At 38.7% G+C, this 25,568-nt stretch overlaps 1 protein-coding gene across 1 annotated transcript in view; it reads right to left on the bottom strand.

Annotated features, from left to right (window-relative positions):
* Positions 1-25,568, bottom strand: part of PRDM5 (PR/SET domain 5) — a 224,758-nt gene that overhangs the window by 10,724 nt on the left and 188,466 nt on the right. The window contains exon 15 of the mRNA XM_059169390.1: positions 704-808. Coding sequence (XP_059025373.1) covers positions 704-808 — 105 coding nt within the window. The remainder of the gene's footprint in view (positions 1-703; positions 809-25,568) is intronic.

The following is a 25,568-nucleotide window of genomic DNA, read 5'->3' as shown; positions in this document are numbered from 1 at the left end:
AATCTTATACAGAATTGTGACACTGTTTATTGAGAAACCAATATTTTCCCTTAATTAGTTAACAACACTCAGATTCATTTTACTGACGGTGGTAGTATTTTTCCTTTCATAAATTGTGTAAACAACTGTGTTTATAATTTCACTTCAATTCAAATGTCATTAGCAGAAAATCTAAACAATTAGCAATATTATTGAAACAAAGGAGTTTGTTCATGTTTTAGAAATTGATGGTTAGGCTGTAATGAAATAAATAGTATCTATAACAAGTTGAATCTCTGATTTAAGTATCATGAACCTATCAAAGCTCTGGGTAGATACATGAAAGCTGCCTTGAATCATCACACACTTCTATCTTGAAAGAACAACTCAATTGCATTAAAAAAGAATGCAAGCATGCCTTAAAGAAAATCGGAGTTTATTTGCTGCCAGCAGACTAGGATGAACAAAACGACCCCATTACATGGATCATACAATCAAAACAAACTAGGATGAACAAAACGACCCCATTACATGGATCATACAATCAAAACATACCAGCAGCGCAAGATCTCAACAGAAAGACCAGCCTGCAAAACATACACACACACACACACACTCATACATACACACATCATGTGCAGACACACACACACACACCCACGTACTCTTCTAGCACATCTGTTACTGGAGGACACTGGGGAAAGAAAAAAGAAACCAAACTCACGTCACACTGAAAAGGCTTTTCTCCAGTGTGCGTCCTCTTGTGCTCATCCAGGCCTCGCTTCTGGCTGAAGGCTTTGCTGCACTCTGAGCACTTGTATGGCTTCTCCTGCAGTCAATGGAAAGAGATCACCATGAATCTGAGTGAACTTAGAGCCTTCCCTACTAAGGTAAGCTGGCAGTGGGGTGGTATTTTATCTAGTTCTGTAGGGTGCCACAGCAAATCCAGAGGGGTATCATGAGTTATTTTAAATGCTTGTGAGGAACAGCACTGCTCCACCTCTGCTGGACAAACCGAACTACTTGCTCATGGCAGTTCACAGTTCCAGCATGAGACTGTAGCACATTTCTTTTAATTACATCATACCTTTGCAAGGCTGGGTTCTCAATGGTTGACATGATCTAACTACTAAAACAACTGAACTCTTAGGTTTTCTTCTGGTTTGGTGGGCCGCAAAATTTCACTGAGATACTAAGGGCGTCATGGACCAAGAGAGTTTGCGACCCCTAAACTAGACGGTGCAAATTGTTCACTATCTCAGAGGCATTCCCGGGAATGAAACCTTCAGGATAACACTGTCATCAGATTTTAGGGGTAAGTTTAAGAAGATGTGAGAGTGAGATATATATATATATATATATATATATATATGTATATATTTTTATATATTATATTTTTGATATTTATATATATATTTTTTTGATTTTTCATCAAAAAATGAAATCTTGCCATTTGCAATGATGCAGATGGAATTAGAGGACATTATGGTAAGTGAAATCAGTCAATAAGAGAAAAGACAATTATCACATGATCTCACGGATATCAGGAATTTGAGAAACAAGACAGAGGATCATAGGGAAAAGGAGGGAAAAACGAAACAAGACAAAATCAGAGAGGGAGATAAACCATAAAAGACTCTTAATCTCAGGATTCCCCTATATTTTCTTACATGTTTTAGATTGATGATTTTCCCCCCTGTATTATCAGAGAAGTTACGTGCACTATTTCTCTTAGTGGTTATCCTTAACAATTCTACCATATACATTTAACACAATTTAAAATTTATCCTACTGAATAACAAGTCCTGAAGAATGCTCCTGTCTTACATGTTACATGTAGCAGTATTTTATTTGTGTCTTGATTTTTAACCCCGATACAGAATCATTATTACTTTACATATCAATGTGGTTTAGATTTATATATGCTTAACAACTTCTTCACTTCTCATCCGTTCTTATCTGACTTTGAGAGGATCTGATGATGGTAAATTCTGTTTTTATTGGATCGAAAATGACTTTATTTCTCATTTTCTATTAAATGAAAGTCTAGAAATCCAATTAGATGAATAACAGACTCTATTTTTCATGTCCCTTAACCATTTCATCTCTTTGTATTGTGCCATATGTAATTTCCTTAGATTTAGTTGATCAATTATCTTCAGGTATGAATAACTTATTAATAGTTTCATCTGAGTTTTTAATTTATATTATATTTTAAACTTTTGTAAATTATTTGATTCTTTTCAATTATGCTTAATTTTTGACAAAATCTTATTTTTTACTCATGTTTGCTTATGTCTATTTCAAAATATTCTAGACATTTGTATAATTTGCCTCATCTGATAAATTATTATCTTAAGTCTTTTGGAAATTTAATTCTGCTATTTGTGGTTTCTCCTGTCTCCTGCTCACGGCTCTTGTTTCCTTGGGTGTTTTTGGAATTTGGAATCATGGGCTCATGTCTGGTGGTCTTTATCTGTTAAAATTCTGTGACCCCTAGGTTGAGGGTAAGTCCCTCCAGAGAGCATTTGTGTTTGCTTCTGCCAGGCATTCTGGGATGCTATCAATCAAAGACCATTTTAAGTTTATTTCTTGCCTTAGGGTTTTCTGGTCAGGGAAGCATTTTAAGTCTGAACTCTAAACACACTTAAGGGAAAGACTGTGGTTACAAACTCTAAGGAGAACTCTTTCTCTAGCCAGCAATTACTCTGAGATAATTAAATGTACAAAGCACCTCCATTTGCCAAGGTAGATTATTTCCAGTTCCTGATTTCATTTCGAGTATCATTTTCCTAGGTCCCAACACTGTGGTGGGATGTGGTTCCATCTTCGCCCTATAACCTAAGCCCAGAGCTTGCTTCCTTTTCCATCACCATTAAAAACAGAAACTTGAGTTTACAAATACTGGCAAACACCCCGAAGGTGTTCTCATTCTCAACTCACCTTATCACTCTGGCATATAGCTGCAGTTTGCTTTGTTGGATCCTGGGGTTTACTGCTGCTTCCCCACTACACACACAAGTTCAGATATTTGTTATTTGCTTTAATATATCCAGCAAGGATAGGTGTTTTGTATAGGGCCTCTATATTTCAAACGACTGTTCAAAGTTAACAGAAAAACTGCATTTTCTTGGCAGTCCAAAAAATATGTTTACTGCTTTTTTCATCTAGTCTAAATCAACACAATCTCTTTTCACATATTGCAAAGTTTTTGGTGCCTATTATTTCTTCAAATATTGCCCAGGGTTTTTTGTTTTTGTTTTTGTTTAAGAAAAACTTGAAAATGTAACTGTAAGTATTTAAATCAGAAACTTCCTGGAGTTCCTGGGGCTTGTATTATATCCAAACATTTTACTTAAACTTATATTTTAAAAACATATAAAGATAAATCAATATGATGTATATGAAAAGAAAAAAAAGGAAAGGTCTTCTCCCTACCCACAATTTACCCACAGGACAAGATCTTGTAAAGAAAAGGCACATCACTGTGGCAACTGCAATGACAGGTAAGTATCTGTCAGGAAACAACCCAAGACAGGACCAATTATCAGGATAACATCCTAAGAGAGTGACGTGAAGTTTCCAGGAGAAAAAGGCAGTGAAAAACAAGGTCTGAGCATCACTGATTAAGAACATTCTTCTCATTCATTCCTAAATTTCCTCTTAGCAGGTACTGTGTGGGTAAGCACCCTACAGTGCCCCATGGGTGCTGAAAAAGGTTCTGAGCCAGCATATGGAGATTCTGGCAAGACAAGGGTTTTGCAGTTATCACAAGTTTTCAAAAACTCAAATGTGTTATTACGCATTGGCTCGGATTGAATAAGTAACACTTTACACACACACACACACACTCACCCCCTCATACATTAGTATTTTTCAAATTGGTCTTTGTCAAATAATCACTGTTGATTATTTTAATACACTTTATTTACAAATGCCACTGAAATTATATTACCTTCACTTATTATTCATTTTCACCTATAAAAGAACAATCACATGTTTCTATGTGTGTGTTGGCAGGGAGGTGGAGTTGAAATTTAAAATGTTAGGTTCCTCCAATTTAAAAAAAATGAGAATTATAGTTGGAAAAGGGACCCATTTGATGGAGTAGTTCTGGGTCTGCCTGGATTCACTCTTTTCTACCAGTAACCATTTGAAGCCAAAGATTCCCTGGGATTTTGTCCTAAGATTATTAACTCACAAAGGACTTTGTAATCACACTTATACGTCAGTCTAGAAAGAAAGGTTCTCTAAGTCCTTAGGCCATAGCAAGTATAGTAGGAAGAACCCATGATTGCCTTTCATATGTCTGTCCATCTCTTTTATCCTCAAGTCTTAAACAATCTGTAGTTTTCCTGAAGATAGTGCAAAGAAAGTTATAATTCCCTGACAGATTTGGCTAGAATGCCATGTACCGCTTCTTGGAAAGAACTTTAATGCTCACCCTTGAAAACATTCCTTTTCTTTTCTTTTTTTTTTTTTTTTTTTTTAAAGATTTTACTTATTTATTTAGAGAGATAGAGAGCATGTGTGCCTGCAAGTGTGTGAGAGCAAGTGGGAGGAGGGGCAGAGGGAGAGAGAATCACAAGCAGACTCTGTGCTGAGCATTTGAACCTGATGCAGGGCTCAGTCCCACGAACCTGACATCATGACCTGAACTGAAATTAAGAGTCAGACACTTAACCAACTGAGCCACTCAGGCATTCCTGAAAAGATTCCAATTTACAGAGAATGGTACCAAAGCAAGTGTGAGGGAATTCCTGACCTAGTAACCAGCATATATACCAAAGGCAGAGCCGGAGGATCACAGGTCACTCATCTCAAATTTAAGAAAACCAAATGAACAGAAAGAAGAAGAAGAAAAAAAGTGCATTTTATTTTTCAGAAAAAGAGAAGCAAAACAAAACCCTCATCCCCCTTCTTTATTAATTTCTTCCCAATTATTCCTAGTCTGCCATATGAAAGAAATACCACCTCTCCTACGGTAAATGCAGTTGGGCACAGAGAGTAAGCTGAGTGGTACAAAGACACCTAAATCTGTTCTTCCTCTCTTTTTCTCTGGCAATTGTGAAAAAAATCGATGTCACCTCTAGGGCATTCCTAAATATCCCTACCCCTAACTTCTCAGTCTAGAAGAATCCACGCTTGTGTGCAAGGAAGGAAGAGAACTTCAGTCTCTAATCTTCGCTGTCTGCCCTTACTATAAGGTTCACTGAGGATGACAGGGACTAGACAGCTACATAGTGGTGGATGCAGCAAGAGACCATGTGACATAGAAAACTTAAGAAATCTTTGAGTTCTTATAGTCAGGTTAGGCAGCAGAGGTAAGGCTGAGGTATCTGCCACCTTCCCAAGTACACACTGTTCCACAGTCTACAGGCTGGTGTGGCTGAAGTGTTTAAGCAAGTTCGGATACCAATGGACTTCCAAAGGCCCTGTCGCTCCTCCCCCACGAAGAACCCATACACTAGCAGCATTTAACATTAACCCTCTCCTAACTCCACTAGTTCTCTTCCTCCATCTCTCCCTCCATTACAAAAATCTTTAATATGGGCACAAAATCTGATTCAATAAAATATCACGGAAATTGTAACACTGTTTCTGAGGGGAATATGTAGTATAAATTACATATTTTAACTCATTAGCTGGATTTAACTGGAGACAAAATGATTAGGTCCTTGATTAGTTCTGTTTCTGAATGATTACACAGTTTAACTGACAAATAGCTTGTCCTTTGTCATCATAACTGGGGAATCATTACTAAACGGAGGCAATCTATTTGTCAGTTAAACTGTGTAATCTGTCAAAAGCAGAATTAATCAGTAGTCTAATCAGTTCTCTTTAATCAAACAGCATTTGGCAGAATTCATTCAGAAGGTAAGATTTATAGAGCTCTACACCTTGTACCTTGTTATGTAGCTAATAATAAGTCCTATTTTTGTATTGCTAATGACCATCCATATAAAAAAATAACTTCAAATGTTATCTTTTTTCCCAACATGAACTGAATTAATAAATCTCAGAACCATTTTAGAAACAAAGTCACATTTTTAAGAAATCTTGGAGGGATCTGAATGTTGAAGTTCTTTAAAATAGTAATTTATCAGTCTTCCTCTTAGTTTAGCTAAGGATTGCTTGCCAGGAGATAAAGAAGCATGCCCCCCACTACAGACTAACAAAGATAAGGATGGATCATGGGTAGATTATCTGCATGCCATAGGTAGGCATTGTGACTATTACCTTGATTGTTTTATGTTAGGCCCAATCAAATAGAAACAGAAAATATAACAAGTGAGCTTTTCCCCTTGTAGTCAAAGGTCAGGTAAATGGTGTAAGGAAGTCATAGAATGATGGTTAAAAAGTGTTCTTTCATGACCCTGGTGGCCTGACTCTGATAATTGAGAAATAAGAATTAGTAAGCAATTAAAACAGGCCAACGAGTGAGGATGATAAGGACAGGCAGAACCTGTGGTATTTTGACCATACATAAACACAGTTGGCTTATGACAGGGTTCAACCTATGAGCGAAACACTGGCTTCTTGGTTGTTATACAGTATGTGGATATACTTGATGGACAAACCTTTCCTCTATTTGTCTTACTCAGGCCAGAGTGTCCATGCTGTTGATGAAATAACTTCCACACGTGAGCAACCTGAACATCAAATACAATCTGAGAGAAGAAACTCACTGAAGAGGAATCAGATGTGGAAATAAGTCTCTGTCTCTCTCTCACACACACACATACACATAAGTATATTTGGATATAAAAGTTATCTTTTGTTCCAAATTAACTTCATTTGATTATCTTTTCTAGACTAAATATTTCTAGCTATTAATATTTCCCCTATCAGAGTTCAGAAAAATGATGTCTTCTGTCAGATGATTATTTCTTGTTTCTAAATTTAAAAGAAAATCTTAAAAACCTCATAACACAGGGATTTGGCGTAAATTTCTTAAATATGAAATTTCTAAATAAACAAAAATTTAATAAATCTCTAGTTCCCCATTTTCTCAGCTGCTGCAGCAGTGGCTGACTTTCTTCTGTTGGGCACATTACAAACCCTGGAAGAGGTGAAATGGACAACTTGTGACTAAATGTAAAAGCATCATATTTTTATAACATTTGGGACAAAATCATTTAACCGTCAAACTCTTCCATCTGCAAAAGGTCTCGCTAATTTCCAAAGCAGAATGTAGAGACTCTCATGTAAGGGCAGGTCACTTACAAACAGCCTCAGACTTTTGTCAGCCTGGTAAGACCCATTTGCCAAACCTTCCTTAGGCAAGGCACAGACAGCCTAAGCCCTCCACAGTGGTCTAGAGCAGGATTTCTCAACCTCAGTACCACTGATACTTAGGGTACAATAATGCTTTGTGTTAGGGAGCTGTCCTATGTACCCACTAGATTGTCAGTAGCACATACCTCTCCCCTCCAAATTTATTCTTCAATGGTGCCAACTCAAAATATCTCCAGATGTTGTCAAATGTCCTCTCAAAGGCAAAATCACAGAAATGCCATACAGAAGAGTACTTTCTGAATTATTTGCAGTGAAAGATTGTATTTCTCTCAGTGTGTTGCTGACTGATACTGTGGCAAAGTAGGATGAAACTGAATTACTAAAAAAAGACCATACACGTGGATGTACAACAATGCCAAAATGTTACAAAAGTCCTCGGTACTTCCTCACAATTTCTATACCTATCTCACCATGGGCCAGAAACAAAGAGTTTGTGTGTCGGTACCAGTCTTTAAGCCACATGTTGGCTAGCATGGGTCTAGACCAAAAATGTCTGATCACAGATCCCCATGATTCAGTTGTATCATCTTCTAAGTGAACAAATTATATCATACAACTTATACAAAAGATAACTACCAAGAGAATTACATCTAAATCTTGGATTAAATGTCATTTTAGTATTATATATACAAATTCTAAATCTTATGGTTGGGGTAGTGGAGAGGTTATAAATGGAAAAAAAAAATGTTTGTTGTATCTGAGTTAGGCTCCATGTTGATTCTCTCTCCTACTCTGTTTCTGTGGGTTTAAATATTTCCTTACAAAAAGTTAAAGGAAACTACAAAGTTGTTTTCATTTTATTCTAAAACTTAAAACATCATCGTTCTCCCTCTGCTTCAAAGATCTTGTGGGGGGGGGGGGTTGGGAAACTGTTTCTGGTATCACAAAGATGGATCCTGTAAACATTTAATCATCTCAGAAGTCAGAAACACTCAGAAATGCCTGCTCAGAGAAGACCAGTGCTCCAAGACCCGGTCCCACTGCCAGCCACAGATACACATTCTCACAAGTAGATTCCTGACACCCACCTCCTCTCCCCTGAGACCTGCACACCCATGCTCTTCACTCAGATTCCTGTCCAGAGGAGGGGGTCTCTTGTGCTCTTGTCTAGTTGGCTCAGCATCATACCTTACATGGTATTACACACAAAAGGTCCTCCAAGAAAAATAAATGAGAGCTCCAGGCAGCAAGCATCCTGCGGTGGCCCTGACATGGACCAGAGGTCAGCCTGGACACCTGCTCTTCAGGGTGGCAGAAACTGTGAAGCCCATGCTGATATTTATAGATTTTTCCACTTTACTAGGAGCCAGCTAATTCTCTTGGTAAGACTGGTTTTGTGACCAAAAGAGGACTACCCTATTCCATAAAACATCCAGTTCACGACAGAGCCGCAGGTGGAATCAGGGGAAGCTTCATGAGAGCAGCCCCACGGGCTGCTATTACACACAGCTGAGGGGACAGATCTATGGCCCACAGGGTGGCTGCCATATATCTAACAGCTCCCCTTAATGGCCCCGTTTCTGGAAGTTCATGTGCCACCAGCTGCACACAATCAAAATGCCCCGAGTTTCCCTCTAACGAGCAGCCTTGCCTAGAGAACTTCTTTTACAGATGTTTATAGCTTTCGTGGCTTTTTATTCACCATCTTATTTTTATAGCTGGTGTGATCTTTCAACATATGACAAAACATACCCATGGCCTAGTAAACAATGCACCTAGAAACTGTAACTCTTCGGGAAGCCTACAGAAAGCTAGGGGAATATTTAAAGCAGGTTTCTACATAACACATCCATAATTGATTTTGCATTGGAGCTAATGGAAAACACACTTCCTATAAACTAGGAAAATGACTGCACGATTCACATACAGAAAACTAAAAATAAGCACAGTAAATAGAATATAATTCTTATATTAAAGTGTTGTATACAAACTTTAAATAGAAACAAGACGGCACTCAGTCTCTTTTTAACCCACTCTTGAGGCCTAAAGAATAATGTATATACATTAAATGGCTAGAACAAGTCCTATCACTTGCACGGAGGTGACAGAAGAGCTTGTCTGGCATCAAGCAAGCAAAGAAGCATAAACCAGCTCAGAAACCTTATTTTCCTAGGGCTGCACTGGTGACTCGGACTGGTCATCTGGAATTATGAGGCAAATGGACCTAACTACATTTCTCCCTTGTATTCTCCCAATCTCTGACCTGTGGACTGTGGTTGCCTGCACACCTCAATCACCCAGGGAATCTTTTTAAAAACACTGATGCCCGGGCTCCAGTCTCAGAAAGCCTGACTTGGCTCATCTGGGGCCTTTTTCAAAGCTCCTGAGGTGCTTCTAATGGGCAACCAGAAGTGAGAACTTCCAATTAGATCCACCATCCTCTCAAGTAATAATGGTACTGCTATGAATAAATACAACAGCAGCAACAATAATTCTGTTCCCCTCCTCTTCCTATGGTTCTCTCCTACCAAGGCACTACTGTGTATGTTAATAGAATGTCTATTTCATGTTGGCTGGTTAAGTGCTAGGAACTTGAAGCATCTTTTTTTCCATTAAACTGTTAAGCAATGCCACACATTTGGCACAGTTATTCTCACTTGCAAATGAAGGAGTATTAGTTTTAAAATATGACCAAGGTTACATATTCGGGTAGGGAGGGCAAAACTCAAATTACAGCATGCTTACTTCAGCACCAATGTCTGTAGTGCCTTTGTCTTGCGGCTTCCTCCCCATCGAACCCCTTCCTCCAGGTCAAGCACTGCGGAAGAGGAGGCTCCTGAGCCCAACCAGGAGAGAGAATCTTGATAAGGCTGAGCTGCCTGCACGTGGAATTATGTGGGAGCTTCCAAAAATGTTGATCCCTGGGACCCACCCCCCAGCAGAGTGGGATTTCATTGCTCTGAGGTGTGGCCTGAGCTTTGGCATTTTTAGAGGATCAGAGGTGACTCTAGTGCGGACGCACGTTTGGAACAGCTGGGCTAAGATAGTGACGGCAATTCCATTTCCTTTTCAGTGATGGGATGGGTTTAGATCGGAGCAGGTCACGCCACTGTGGTTCCTGAGCAGAGGAAGTTGATGGGGGATTCTGAAAGAGGCTCTTTGGCCTCTTGAAGCTGACCAGGTACGGATGTGAAGCATGGACTGCTGCATCCACGAGATAGCAGGAGAGGAGCTGGCCGAGGACGGCAGGAGATGACAGGAACCTGAGCCACTGAAGACCTTGTGGAGCCACCGTTTTCGCCAACTCAGGAGGCAGCCCTGACTCTGAATTCTTGTTATGTGACTTACAAAATCTTTTTATCATCTAAGACCTTTTCAGTGGGGCTTTTGGTTGCTTAGGAATGAAAGTATTCTACCATCTCTTTCTTCCTCATCATTGTGCCATATTCTAACAGCCCTATGCTAGTGACACCGAAACTTCTTGCTCAGACTGAAGTACAATGCTACAACAGTAAATCAAAAACTCAAAATCAGTGGCTGGCTATTAAAAATGACCATCTACAACCTAGTTTAAGAGCCTCAGCTCTAAAGATGGGAGTGAGTGTTCTTTTGGACAGCAGCACTTTTCTGGTACACATGAAGAAAGTTAGAAAGGAGCTGAAAATATATGTGCTGGTAAGAAGTCTGACAACAATGTGAGGTTTGGGCATTGTAAAGGATGTTCTTTGTAGTCCTTGAAAGAAAAGGAATGCTGGTTAAGTGAAAGAGTGTTGTTATTTAAATTATCTCAAGGGAAGAGACTCCTTTCCCTGCATAATAACTATTTAGATTTTTTTCTCAAAAATCTTACAAAAGAAGACTAATCATATGAACACAAAAATTTTATAATAAGGAAAATGTTATTCTCATGATCTTACAAAATTATAAATGAAACTCTGAAATATAAATGCAAATTATAACAAAAATATGAGAATATATTAGGGAAAGAAGAGATGGGAGTAGAAGGGAAATAAATATAAAAATATAAAGGATGTATGGAAAAGATAAATGTGTATGTGCATCTGTATTTATATCTATATGTTTTGATAAATATACATATAGTGTACAAAAATACTGAGTTTCATATAACAATCAGAAATGAAGCGAATCAGTGGTTCCAAGGTGGCTCAGTCAGTTAAGCATCTGTCTTTGGCTCAGGTCATGATTCAGGAGTCCCCGTATCAGGATGGAGCCAGGAATGAAGCTCCCTGCTCAGTGGGGAGTCTGCTTCTCCCTCTGCCCCTCACCCTGCTCATGTTCTCTCTCTCTCAAATAAATAAATAAAATCTTAAAGAAAAAGAAAAGAAGTCAGTCATGACAAGAAAAAAAAAAAAAAAAAAAAAAAAAAGACAAGCTGTTAGAGCTGTGAGAACATAGGATGCTAATGTGACTGCCTTATTAGTTCATTACGTATTGTCTTCAACATTTTTGTTTGTTGTATCCTAAAAATTTGCTAATGAAAATCAAAGTAAGTCTTAGAAGTTTAAAACAGCTTCAATTTTTTTTTTTTTTTTTTTTTTTTTTTGGCTGGGGGGATTGTTCTAGGTTGTTTCATTTACCTATGGGATATTTCTGAAAAATTTGGTCTCAAGACACAATAATGTACCACCAAAAGCAAACTTAGGGAAAAAAATATTAATTACTTCCTTAAAAAAATCCTTTTCTATATTTAGACTAGTAGTTTAAGCTTACCTACCCATTAATTTAAATGTTTCTAGCTCTATTTACAAGTGATCTGACAGCAATCAGAATAACCCCCATGATTAGATGGTGGTGCAATTGAGGGTAAATTCATCAGCAAAAGTCTCTGTTGTGTACTGAGCCAGACACTGTGTCAGGTACTGTGGGGGACACAAGCTTTGAGACACGATCCTTATTCTCAAGAAGACTCTAACAGATTTGCAAAAAGGACAGAGGCAGTAGATGGAGTCGAGGTTTAGTTGTCCACCAACCTTCAATTTTTGTGGCTACACAATTTGAAATATAATATGCAGCAAATACCAAATATCCCTGTCAATTAAGGGGCCATAATACAGTGGTACGGGCTACAAAGAAAAATGTGAAATGAGAACACAATATAGTCACAGACTCTCAGATTTAAGAAGCAGATCCTATTAGTCCACAGAGAAGAGATTTAATTCAACTTGCCTACTTCCAAAAATAACAAGATTGCTTTCTGACTTATGTGATGGTGGCAAGTGTAATCCATCTTTGGACAAAACTACAAACTTTATTCAGAGGTCTACAGGAGAAAGGAATTATGTAAATGCAAAGCCCTAGAAAAGGGATATCTAATTCTAAAGGAATAACATACTTATCCCATTACACAACTTTGAAAGTAATAAGAACACAGCAGAAAGGTGCTATCACACATGCAACTAATTCGTCCATGGCCAACGGAGCATTCATATCAGCCAAGTTCATGTCAACAGGTGGAACACAACCACCAAGGCACAGGCAGAAGTCAGAGGAAATCCTATCATCAATATAAATTATATCTCTGAATCAACACACTCCACAGATGGCAGAGAGCTGGTAGCATAAACCCACCCCTTCAAACCTCAAAAATGTTGAAAAAAACAGTGTCTGTTTGCACAGGTGAGGATTCCAAGGCTGTCCTGGCAAAGATCTTGCTAGATTTGAATGTGCTCAAGTCATACACTGTTTTGACAAAAAGTCAGTCCGTCTATAAGGTTAGGAAGAGAGAGAGAGGGAAAGAAAGGGGGAAAGAGAGGAGAGAAAGAAAAAGGAGGGAAGGAGAGGAAAGAGAGAGCAAGGAGACAGGAAGGAGAGAAGACAGAGAGGAAAGACAGGTAGAAAGGAGAGAAGGGAGGAAGGTGGAAAGGAAGGAAGGAAGATGGGAGAGAGAACAGGATTACTATAATAAATGGGAATATTTTTGTTTCCCAAATTTAAATATCATAAACATTTTTAACCCAAAGGCAACCACAGAACATTATTTTTACTCATAAAATTAGCATCTTCACTCTTTCCCCTTTTCACCTGAATGGTTTTGTTCTGCAGGTAAATTTGAGCTCAGTCAAATCTACTCAGTCACATTTACAAATTTTCAGTATCTTGTGAAAAGTTTTTGTAATCTCTGGTGGTAATTCACAGACTCTACAGGCTGATAGATACTTCCTACCTTTTGCAAAATACCATTCTTACCCCCAAAACAAAATGACCTACCATCATCAACAGTAACCAGTAACAAATCTGATTTTGTCTCTCTTTTTTTTTTTTTAAGATAATGGTGACCTCACTCACCAGCTTCTGATTGTTTGGGGTTTGGTATGTTCCTTGAGAAGAGACTTCTCGTTAGTTTATTTTAAGAACTCTGACTAGTATGACCAACTGTCCCCATTTACCCAGGACGAGCTGGGGTTCAGCCCTATAGCCCCACACCTGAGGAATCTCCTCTGTGTGGCAGAGTGCAAGATGATGCCAAGTCGGTTTCTACATTAAACACCACCACTGCCTGCATTTAGGAATAATGGCCAGTTGTAATGGCCCATTTACATACCATCGAGGGACTTTAGGAATCACCCCAACAGATGTGCTCCGCTGTCACTTGATAGGACAGTACCCTAAACAGAAAGATTCTGTAACACAAGGCCTGCCTATGCTCCTCCTTGATCTCTCTCCTGCTCTCTCACTCCAGGTACAATAGTCAAAGTCTGTCACCTCATTGGCAGGATGAACTCAGCTACTCAGGACAAGCACTGACTGTCCCCGATGAGAAGAGTGGCTTTTCATCCCAGCTGCCATAAGTTAAGATGCTGGAGGATGAAGAACAAAGGATGGCTGAGGAGTAAGGAGACCAGTATTTCAGGGTGAAGTGCCAAGTTTTTGCTTGGGCCAACCAAAATGCCCCCCCGCAAAGGTGGGTTTCATTTTGTTGTTTTGTTTAAAGAAAGAACATTTTGACAGAGAGAGCTACTTATGAGCTGTCAGAGTTACTCAGAAATCATCCAACACATTCTCTCTCAGCCCATAGTAGGTAAAAGAAAAGACTTTGAATTGAGGCAATTTCCTTGTTTTTACTAAATTGCAAGGCACAGAAAGCCTAATAGAATTGCAGATCTCAATTCTGACCCATTCCTTTGCATACTGAGATGATCTTGTTTAATGTTTTCATTCTTTGTAACTGATCCTTGGTTTACATACACCAGTCCCCTCAGAAGATGCTAGCATTTAAGAAAAGAATTGCCAAAACAATCTCTTAGAAATTTGTTCTCTCTTTTTATCCTTGCAGTGGCATTCGTTTTTCTACTGGTAGCCAGATATCCTCTAAATCAAATCAATGTAAATAATACATTTGGTGGAAGATTCAAATACCATGATTTTTATTATGTGCACAAAGGAACTGAGCCACAAAGAGGCCCAAATCTCCAGAGAGAGGTCAGGGAGTGCACGAATTTCCTCTCAGATTAAGTACAGAACTGATCTCCAAAGACCTCTCCCCAAAGAGGGGTCAAAGAACATACACTGGTCATCTGAAGACACAAAAATGAGGGTGGGGATGGGCAGGAGGCCAGGCCTCTGGGGCTCCAGACTCAGGACTGCATGAAAAGGAACAGCCATTGAGCATGAGGCAGCCACAGCTCTGGCAACAGCTCTTAATAGGAGACATGTTGAAGAACTAATTCATGTCCTGCCAACGGGGAAATATAAACAGAATTTAATATTTTGAAAATTCAAAATTTAGCCATTGAGTCATATATTACTTGGTGATAAACTGTCCCGCATGTTAAAGACTGTGCTGTCGATGGAATGTCATTTCTTTGGCAATGACTTGGTATGCTACTTACATGTCTAAAAACACATGTTAATTTTTGTTCCTTCACTTCTGTTACCTCTACAAAGCCAAATATATATAATAGATCTAAAGCAGTCATGCACGTCACATTCCAGCAAAACGTTGCTTTTAATTTGTACTGGAGAGTAAACCAAGTATGTTCACTCCTTGAGTAGGAGGAGCTGAAACAGCAGCCACATACATAAGTAACAAAGGTGTCTGTATATACATATAGTCATGCAGAGATCGATACATATAAATACGACAGATAATGACAAGTTTTGAGTTCAATAGAATTAATTCAAATTAATTCAATGTAATGCATCTTGAGGCTACTCCTAGGAAAACCTCTAGAATTGTCCTCACTGATGTGCTGAGTTTTGGCACTGGGATCCACCTGCGTCTGGCATGAATGCTCTGGGATGTTTGAGACCTGGAGGAAGTCCAGGCTTTAGGGCTTTAAGGCTGGGCGGCGAGGCAGTCAGGGAGCCTCAAGACTCAACCTCAAGGTAGTCCTCAATCTCAAGGAGGTTTTCAAGCATGTGACACTGTTTGGTAAGGCGGAAGGTATTTTCCACTCTGAAAGTACCACTGAATAACCTCAGACCATCCATTTTCTGGTATGATAACAATCAGTCCTTGGATGAGTGGCTTCTATCACTCCCAACTTTAGCCTAGCTCAACCACTAACCCTGGAGAGAAGGGCTGCAGGTCTGATTACCAGACTCCAAAATCTCTTGACCTGCCTCACGATTTCCAGAACACCCAATCTCAAATCAGTAATCTGTCCCATGCATCTGTTACAATCTGGCAACAAGACCACAAACAATGAGCACCATCATAATCACTGTAAAGCAGAGTTTTACAAAGCAAAGGAAAAACTTTAGAAAAAACAATACCTCTGTTTGATAGGTCTTTCAAATGCAGATAAATATTAAAAATAATAAAAAAGTACAAATAACATTTCACAACAAAAATTCATTGAAAAATTACTCTCGATTTTGGTTCCTATTATTTCTATTTATAATCTTGAACATATAATCATATAGGGAACTAAGATGAAAAATATATATATATTTGTATTTTATTTGTATATTTGTAAAATTATTAAAAGTCTATATTTGTCTTCATATATTTAGAAAATTATAAACATTATATATGTATTTATATATTTATTTGATATATATTTGTTATATGTAAAAGAATCAGAATATATATTCTGACTCCATGCAACGATGATTTCAGAGAACACTTACACTAGGGGTTTCCAAACATTCATAAAAAGAAAAAGACCAATTCACTTATTCTTTAAGTGAATTCTGGTTTTGTTTTATAAGCACATGACATCATAGAACTTGCTATAGTCCTTCTTTTGTAGAAACTCCTATCTTTTACTTTTCCAGCAAACAACACCCAGCCCACCTGCATATTCTGCCTTGTGTGACCTTAGAATCACGGTATTATTTTTGTTTGTTTGTTTGTTAACTAGTTGGCTGATTTGTTTTACTATTTTAATATTATTTTTAATTTAAATCCAGTTAATTAACATAGAATGTATTATTAGTTCCAGAGGTAGAGGTCAATGATTCATCAGTCTTACGTAATGCCCAGTGCTCACTATATCACATGCCCTCCTTAATGTCCATTGCTCGGTTACCCCATCCCTCCAGCCCCTCCCCTTCAGCAACCTTTGGTTTGTTTCCTAAGATTAAGAGTCTCTTATGGTTTGTCTCCCTCTCTGATTTCATCTTGTTTTATTTTTCCTCTCTTCCCCTATGATCGTTTGTCTTGTTTCTTAAATCCCACATAGGAGTGAAATTATATAATTGTCTTTTTCTGACTAATTTACTCTGCTTAGCATAATACCCTCTAGTTTCATTCCTGTCATTGTAAACGGCAAGAATTCATCTTTTTGATGGCCGAGTAGTATTCCATTGCATATACATATATACCACATCTTTTTTATGTATTCCTCTGCCAATGGGCATCTGAGCTCTTTCCATAGTTTAGCTATTGTGGACACTGCTGCTATAATTAACATTGGGGTGCAGGTGTCCTGTAACTTTTTTTTTTTTAAGAGAGAGTTGGTACCTGCAGGGGTGATGGGGCAGACGGAGAGGGAGAGAATCTTAAGCAGGCTCCAAGCACAGTGCGGAGCCCAGTGTGAAGCCCGACACTGGGGCTCCATCTCACGATCCTCAGCTGAGATCATGACCTGGGCCCAAAATGAGAGTTGGATGCCTAACCAACTGAGCTATCCAGGCTCCCCCATGGCATTAACTTTTTAATATTCATACTTAAATACTCTCTGGAAAGAACTGAAGTCACAAGAAAGGATAATATCTGCATTATAGATTTCCTAAAATGAGTAAACTAACTACATAGAAAAAATACACAACAAATATCATTTCACTAGAAGATACCCAAATCTATGGCCCCCAAAAAAGATAATTTAAAATTGAGAACTGAAGTTGAGATTAGGACTGATGGAAAATGGGATTTGTCAAGCAGCACACTTAAATATTCTTCAGGAGCAGCGTGGCTGAAGCCTGTCTACCAGCTATGACTCTCACACCCCAGAAGGAGATTTTCACTCTACTGAATCACAACTGATAGAGAGGATAAGGATTTAATCTGAAGCATAAAGACAAGAAAGAGATAGCCAGAGGTTTAATGTTTCTCAGGGAAAGCAGATTTTTACTTCAATATAAATATGGTTTGGTTCAGGCTGTAATGATATATTCTGGGAACCACTAACTGCTTCATAGATTATAGTGAAAAATAAAGAAATCAAAGAATAACACCTCTTTTATGGAGAATAAGGGTATGTTATGGATATAACTAGATTAAAGTTATAGATATAATAAAGTTATGGATATAACTATAATTTAAACTATAACCAGAATAAATGACCTCTATCCTAAAGGCCCTTTCCTTCCATCATGAATTTAAGAATAAATCTCACCCTAAATACCTAGAATTACTGAAATCAAGGCTTTAAAAAAATATTCACAACCTCCTTAAGATGAAGGCAGCATAGCTGAGAGGCCCAATACATCCCTCAAAACCATAATTCACTCAACCTGACCACTGGCCTTCATATCAACTTACCATATGTCCTACTGGGAGTCATTTCTGGCCTAGATGTATTTTCCTGGAGGAATATATCTAAAATAGTCTAAAATATTATGCCGAAAATCGACCCTCAAAGATCTGAAAGGTTCTTACATTGAAAATGCTGTTTTAATCTCCAATGATGCACAGCAACTACAAATGAGGAATTTAAGTAAAATGTGAGGAGTAAATCTTCCTACGTTGAAACTGCACTTATTAAGATGGATTACAAGGGGCATGAAACATCCCTCCCTGATGGCTTTTAAAGGATTAAGAATTTTTTTTTACTGAAAACAGCTTAAAATATGCAAGTGAAAAGAAAATGCCTGTAGAGGTCATACTGGTACTGTGGAATAATTTTTGATGAGGAGTGTCCTTGTGAGAGTCCTCTTGGAACATCCTCACACCATGAACCCTGGGGACTCTGCAATGCGGAAGGAGGAAAGGACAGCAGTGGACTTAAAAGGTACTTAGCAGCGACAAGTTGTTTTTGAACTGAAGGAGAACTCAGCACCAGCTTTCTTGGAGTATTTGTAAAAGATGGGTTCATACAACTTGGCAGTTAATCCTTTAGAACATCTTGATAACTATCTATTTATTTATATATATATATATATATATAGAGAGAGAGAGAGAGAGAGAGAATAAAGATTTTTAGTGATAAAGGCATCTAATTTCTAATCTTTGTGCTGTTCACTAGTCATATGACTGGACAAGTTACTTAATCTCTTTAAACCTTACTTCCCTCTTTGGAACATGAGATTTTATACCGTGTCACGGGATTTTGCTTAATGTCATGCTTGGCTCATAATAAGAATTCAATAGGGTATTTTACATATTACTAACCTGCTTTTTTCTATGTATTATTAAAATACACACATAAATAATGTAATTCAAAATTGAAAAAGGCACAAAAATTATGAAGATATACCTGGGGTGATTTTATGAAGAAAGGAAATTATGTATGAACCTCGATATAGCATTGTTCTTGAAATCCATTAATGGAACCTTCATATAAATAGTCCTTTATTTCAAGATTCCTATGATACTTTAGTAATTAAAGTCCCTGAATAGAGTGCAAGATGAATATAAAATTCTGTTTCAGAGAGAAACTAGAATAGAAAAAGTGTTACTTTTCTAAGAATAATGGCCCCATTTCTTTTAAAAATTAATTGTATATTGCCTATCTCAAAAACAAAGAAAAATTCTCTTTATACACATCACACAGCATGTACTCTCCTTTAAATCCTGAAGTATATTATTAAAGTCTAAAGATAATATAGTGGTAGCAAGGCAGCAATCATCATTTAGCAGAAATGCTAAATATTTATAGAGTTTTCTTTTAGCTAAATCTGCAAACTGCCATACATATACTCTTTGTTGATACAGCACGTACACAAAGGAACTGAGTAGATTTCTCTGAAATAATGACATTATTATTGCAAAGGGGCTGCCCAAGCCAGGAGCATAAAGTTTTTCTCTGACACCACTCTGCCCCAGATGTTATAGAAACCAGTTCAACTGGAGAGAGCAACCCCAAGATTAGACGCCAGGTTTCCACTGAGGGCACCATGGGGAATGAAGACACAGTTGTGTCCTATGTTTTGTTCTCACAGTAGAAATAGTAGTAACTACAGTTTTAGCAATTGAGTTACATTTTGTTAGTCTTAATATGAAAGATAGTTTTTGTATAAAAAAAATTTGATACAAAAGATGAACAACATGTTAGTTTAAGGGATAGAGTTAACTGGAGGAAACACTTGTCTTTATTTCACAGTTTTGAATTTGTAAGCAGAAAACCTCTAGGATGCTTGCTTCTCTTCTTCCTTCATTTCCTCACTGGGGGAAAAAAACCTGTGTTGACTCATTACTGGCTATGGAATCAATCGTATTTTCCTGTCTCAGCACAGAAATCTCCTCATGGTCTTGGGGAACTTGCCTAGTCTCCCACCTTATGCTCAGTTCTCTTCAACACACACTGCGGGGTCCCCCACTGGGCTTCTCAACAACTCACAAAGCACAACTTCATGACTTTGCACACAGCGCTCCGCTCCGTTGATTTGGCATGCCCTACCCCCCAGTTCTGCTTCTTTCCCAAGAAAGCTCATACTCCTGTTTTTGACCCAATTCAGACTTCTTCAGTGAACTCTATCTGGTCTCCCTCAGGCAAAGTGAGCTGCTATATTTTGTACATTCCAACATTCCTCTTACACATGGATCCTCTCTCTGGAAGAAGATCCATTTAATAATGTGAGAGTCTGTTTCCCCTCCGGGTATACAGAAAACTCTTGGTGGCTGAGAACAAATCTTAGAAAGTGTGTCCCTTCACCACTAATGAAGACCTATTTAGAAAGCCCATTTTTACAGAAAAGATATATAAATACTAGGTTAGCTATAAAGTTACAAGACATAAAATTATATTGTTGAATGATTAAATGAAATAAGCTCTAAAGAAAAAAGAAAGAAAAGGAAAACTAGGCTCTAAAACTGGAAAAAAAAAAAAAAAGAACAAATGTAATATAATGTATCACTAAAGTATGTCCATGGCAGAGGTGGTAGAGAAGGCTGGATAGAAAGTGGATTCTGACCAGGAGCTTTAAGAAGCTAAGATCTCCACAGACAGAAGTAAGAGAAGGGGAGAGGATGAGGAACAAAGAGGCCATGGAACAAGGATTATTCTATCTGTACTGTCAAGAAACACTGAAGCAGAAAACATTGTGAACCTCGGGATAAAGACGCCTGGTCCAGACCAGCCAAAGTTCAGGGTGAGTGTGTGTGTGTGTGTGTGTGTGTGCACGCGCGTGCACACACATGCTCAGAGGGAAGGAGGGCTGGACTGGGGAGCTGCAGGTATATGACCAGTGGGGCACAGGGCACCCTGGGCTACCCTGTGGACCAGCCTGAAAGTAGTGAGAGATCCTTTCGGGTTGCTTCTGTCTGTTGTGTTTTCTTTGGTAACTGAGACACGTCATCAAATCAGACCTTTGTAAATATGACTGTGGCAGCCATACATGGGATGGGTTAGACCAGCATTTCTCAAATTGTGTTTTACCGAACACTAGCCCCAGTGAGATACAGTAGAACATACATACATTCCCCCCACACACATTCATTCTCTCACTCACTCTGCTTAAATCATCTTGGCAAATGCTGGTTAAACAAACCACAAAAGGTATCTTTACTGCTGGGCTTTCCAGAACCTGTAATAGGCTTCCGGAGATGATAGAATTCCAAGAGGATGACCGCACATATGGCTACTACTTTTCTCCCTTGGCTTTAATGCCATCTCTTCTCCTGGTTCTCCTTCAGCTACTTTGGCTGCTCTTCCTCGGTTTCCTTTTGGAAAATGTTCTGCTGCTCAGTCATTTTCTTTTCAATCCATGGAGATTTCAGGAATGAGCTTTCTACTCCCAGACTAAATTTCCATGTTTTTCCTGACACCTTTCTTGGCCTGCACTCTTGTCCAGAGTGAGATAGGTGCCCCTCTTCTGTACCCTGGGGACACTCTATCACAGGCCCTGCCTTGCTCTAGCTGGTCATCTCCTTCAGATGCTCTGTCCAGAATCCTTCAGGGCTAGGACTTTTTCTTAACCCTTCCTTGAATACACAGTACATAACACAGAAGCTGGCTCAACAACATTCAGTTGGCCAACTAAGACTAAACATAGGCTCTCCTAAATCTTAAAGAGTTGCAATCAGAAATCTACCACATTCGCCAAAGGACGTTTCTTTAATCAGGAGTCCTCTATATATGCAACTAATATTTGAATCTTTGTTAAGCAAAGTTAAAATGAAACTATCACAGAAACCTGTATGATGAATTCTTTTCGTTTTTGATTTTTAAGGCTTTATGTGAGATAATCAAAATAAACCACATGTCATCACAAGTATTTGCAACTTACACACAGGGATCTGATTTTATTTCCATCATTCAGGATAACACTAATGTCAATCAGTTAACCAAATATTCCATAAATAATCCCTTCAAATGAAAATCTATCTAAATTTTACATTATTCACAAGCTCAAAGCTTCATCATTACCTCAATTAAAATTTCGTCTCAGCTGTGGAAATAGTCCCAGACTGAAGGTTATGTGACAGATTGGGGGGGGAAAAAAAAGGCATTTAGATCTGTCTTTGTGTACCCTGCTGGGACAGGAAAGAGTTGCTCACTTAAGATGTTAAGAAGAGCTCTCCCATCAGGTCTGGAAGGATAGGGAATGAGGCCTTTTGATTTTAGGCACAGTTGTTTTGTTCCTTGCTCTAAAGCAGTGGGAAAAAGAAGGGAGACCACATGGATCCTAGGAAAAAGCCACTAGAAAAGGATTTGCTGTTTCTCTAGGAATGGTTAGCCTGGGAGTATTTTCCTAAAACACTCCCTTATCTCTACCCAAAACTCCCTGTGCAGAATAATCAAAGCGTATTGGCAAGCTGAAGTGAGTCCAAGGGATCACTGAATCAGAGAACAAAGAGATCTCTAAGATTTAAGAATAAAGTAATTTGATAATCCGAGTGGGGCCGGTACTCGCCAATAATCAGAAACAAAGTATTGAGCAGAATCTAACAGAATCTAACAGAGCCAACATTCTTTATTTATTTATATTTTTAAAAGATTTTATTTATTTATTTTACAGACAGAGATCACAAGTAGGCAGAGAGGCAGGCAGAGAGAGAGGAAGGTAAGCAGGCTCCCTGCTGAGCAGAGAGCCCGATGCGGGGCTCGATCCCAGGACCCTGGGATCATGACCTGAGCCGAAGGCAGAGGCTTTAACCCACTGAGCCACCCAGGCGCCCCCAGAGCCAACATTCTAAGGCCACAGACCTCCCAGGGCTTCTCCATGGTCTCATCATCCATTCCCTCTATTCACTCTGGAAGCCTCCTTTATTATTATTATTATTATTATTATTATTATTATGTCATGATCCATCACATAAAAAATCACATAAAATTACCTGACAGTCTCAGGCACCTTGTATTATAGATTGAACCATGTACCCCTCGCACCAAGCATAACTCTGGCACACAGTATATATAACAAACACGGGCAGAAGAAATAAGTTCTCCTAAATCCTGGGATCTCAGAGAGACAACCTTTAGATCGATGGTCACAACCTCAATTCCTTGGCACAGTGATATATTTTATTTGTAAAATGATTTCTCATTACTAACAAAGTACTAAACCTTGCAAATTACCTACTTTCTTTTCTGCGAATGAGATGGGTTTTCATGTTACTCCCTAGTAACACTGTTCTCATTGATCTCCATCCAAATGCTGTCTTAAAGGAACAATGACCCTCGGGAGATGAGGCTGAAGCTCGAAGGACTGTATATGGTCTACGCTGCAGCCTGAGACAAACGGCCCACGTGAGCTTTGTCTGCCAGGTGAGTCAGGGCAGACAAATGGAGTAGCGTGGTTCCATTGGAGGACCCCAGACTTTCAGCTTCCCTCTTCAGCAAACAGAACTCTAAGGACAAAGTCTTTAGAGCCATTTAAGAATAGCCCAAGAGGGCAATCAGGGAAAAGCTGGCCCAGTGTACATCCACATGGTATGCAAAGCACTGAGCAACAGGTGTCTAGTCATCCATTGCCACCTGGACAGAAAAGACTGCCTCCCGCTCACTGTAACCTAGGGAAAGGCAGAGGCGCAGGTGTAACAACAGACAACAATATAACAAAGAAGGTCCAACAAGGCACAGGAGAGGGCCATGACAAAGGCATCCAGATGTCAGAACGAGGCTTGGTGCCGGTTATAGACTTGGGACCTGGTACTTTCCTCCTCCATCACTTGTACACCTGTTATTGTTTATGACTTAAAATAATGTCCTTATTGCTTATTTTTCCTGATGGACACAAGGCAGGGCTTGTGACACAACAGTTTCTGGCACACAGTGGGCACTATCACAAATGTCTGCTAAATACACATGCTCTTGTCTTCTTGAACCTTTTGAGTATGAGGAGAAATGGCTAATTAAGCAAGAATTATACTTCCTATCACAGACGGGCTCCAAACACTGAGGGTAGGGATAATGGTTGAATTGTCTATTGCTGTATTCTCAGTCTGTAGCACCCTGTAGTCCTTCAACAAATGTTTGCTAAATAAATGAATGAGTGAATTCATATATCTTAGTTAGCTATAGATTTGTTGGTAAATTAATATAGTTTACTTCTGATATAAGTTTACTTCATTCATTCAAAAGCCTGATAACCACTAGGAGTCTGGCACAGAGATGTTAAGGAAAAAGGACTGGGAAGATTTCTGTCTTCATGGAAGTCAAGATCTAAACAAGAGAAACATATAAACAAACTATAACAGTAAGTTGTTAAACTAAAAAAACTGAGAGGTTTTTGTGTGTGTGTGTGTGTGTGGTTTGTGTACTTTAAACAGCTTCGGTCAGAAAGTGTCCTCATCAGGAAAAAAGTCCCAAACAGAAGATGTTCCAACTGTTTATTCATGATCACTACATTGGAGCAGGGACTACCCGTAACTGTGTTTGCCAGACCACCAGCCCCAAAGGCAAGAATTACTCTGATTTACATCTGAGATGCCCAAACAGATAGCATTCCCAATCATAACACTGCCAGGTAACCCAGTTTCACACTCTACAGTCATCATGTCACTTTCTCAAAAGCATTGCAAAGAAAATTTATGATGGTGACGAGCCTATGCACTTTAGCCATCCCAATATCACACATATTATAGGGCCTACTATTTAAAGGAAAGGTCTTAATAAGCTCACTTGTATAAATTTATATATTGCGTAAGCAGATTTGCCATCAGACTTTGAATGCAAAGTACTGAAGTAGTACATAAGAATCAGGAAAGCCTTAGTGGTCACACGTTTCTTGATCTCTAGAGTCCTTTTCAGAGCACCATATACCTTTTAGACAACTGTTAGTACTATTCTTTAAACTATATTTTAAAAATTGTATTTCCCCAATTGCAAAACATTGCTAAACGTTGCTAAATGATGATATTACAATCCAACAGCTAACTTATGCTTAGGAACATGCTTGTATGTGCTTACCTTAGCACTTTGTCCAGAAATGTCAACCACTTTAAAAGGCAGAAGCATATTATACAATTAAGATTGTACTTACTCAGCATTGTGCAACATTTAGCACTTGTTCCAGTTACCTACTGATGTGTAACAGCCTCCCCCCAACCTAGTGACATAAAGTAAGTAGTTATTTTCATGGTTTTGTGGACTGGGTTTGTGGACTGACTGTGGGCGGACATGGTTTTGAGAGCTGACTGTTACAGAGACATCAGTTCTCAGTCTCTCTAATAATTGCAGTCAGTTGGCTGCAGCTAAAGTCATTTGAAGTTTCAATTAGACAAGGTGTCCAAAATCACTTCCTCACATGCCTGGCAGTTCTTGTTGGCTGCTGTGTGGAAT

This window comes from Mustela lutreola, chromosome 1, assembly GCF_030435805.1.
Source record: "Mustela lutreola isolate mMusLut2 chromosome 1, mMusLut2.pri, whole genome shotgun sequence".
Lineage (NCBI taxonomy): Eukaryota > Metazoa > Chordata > Mammalia > Carnivora > Mustelidae > Mustela > Mustela lutreola.
This window is presented reverse-complemented; position numbering and strand designations above follow the sequence as displayed.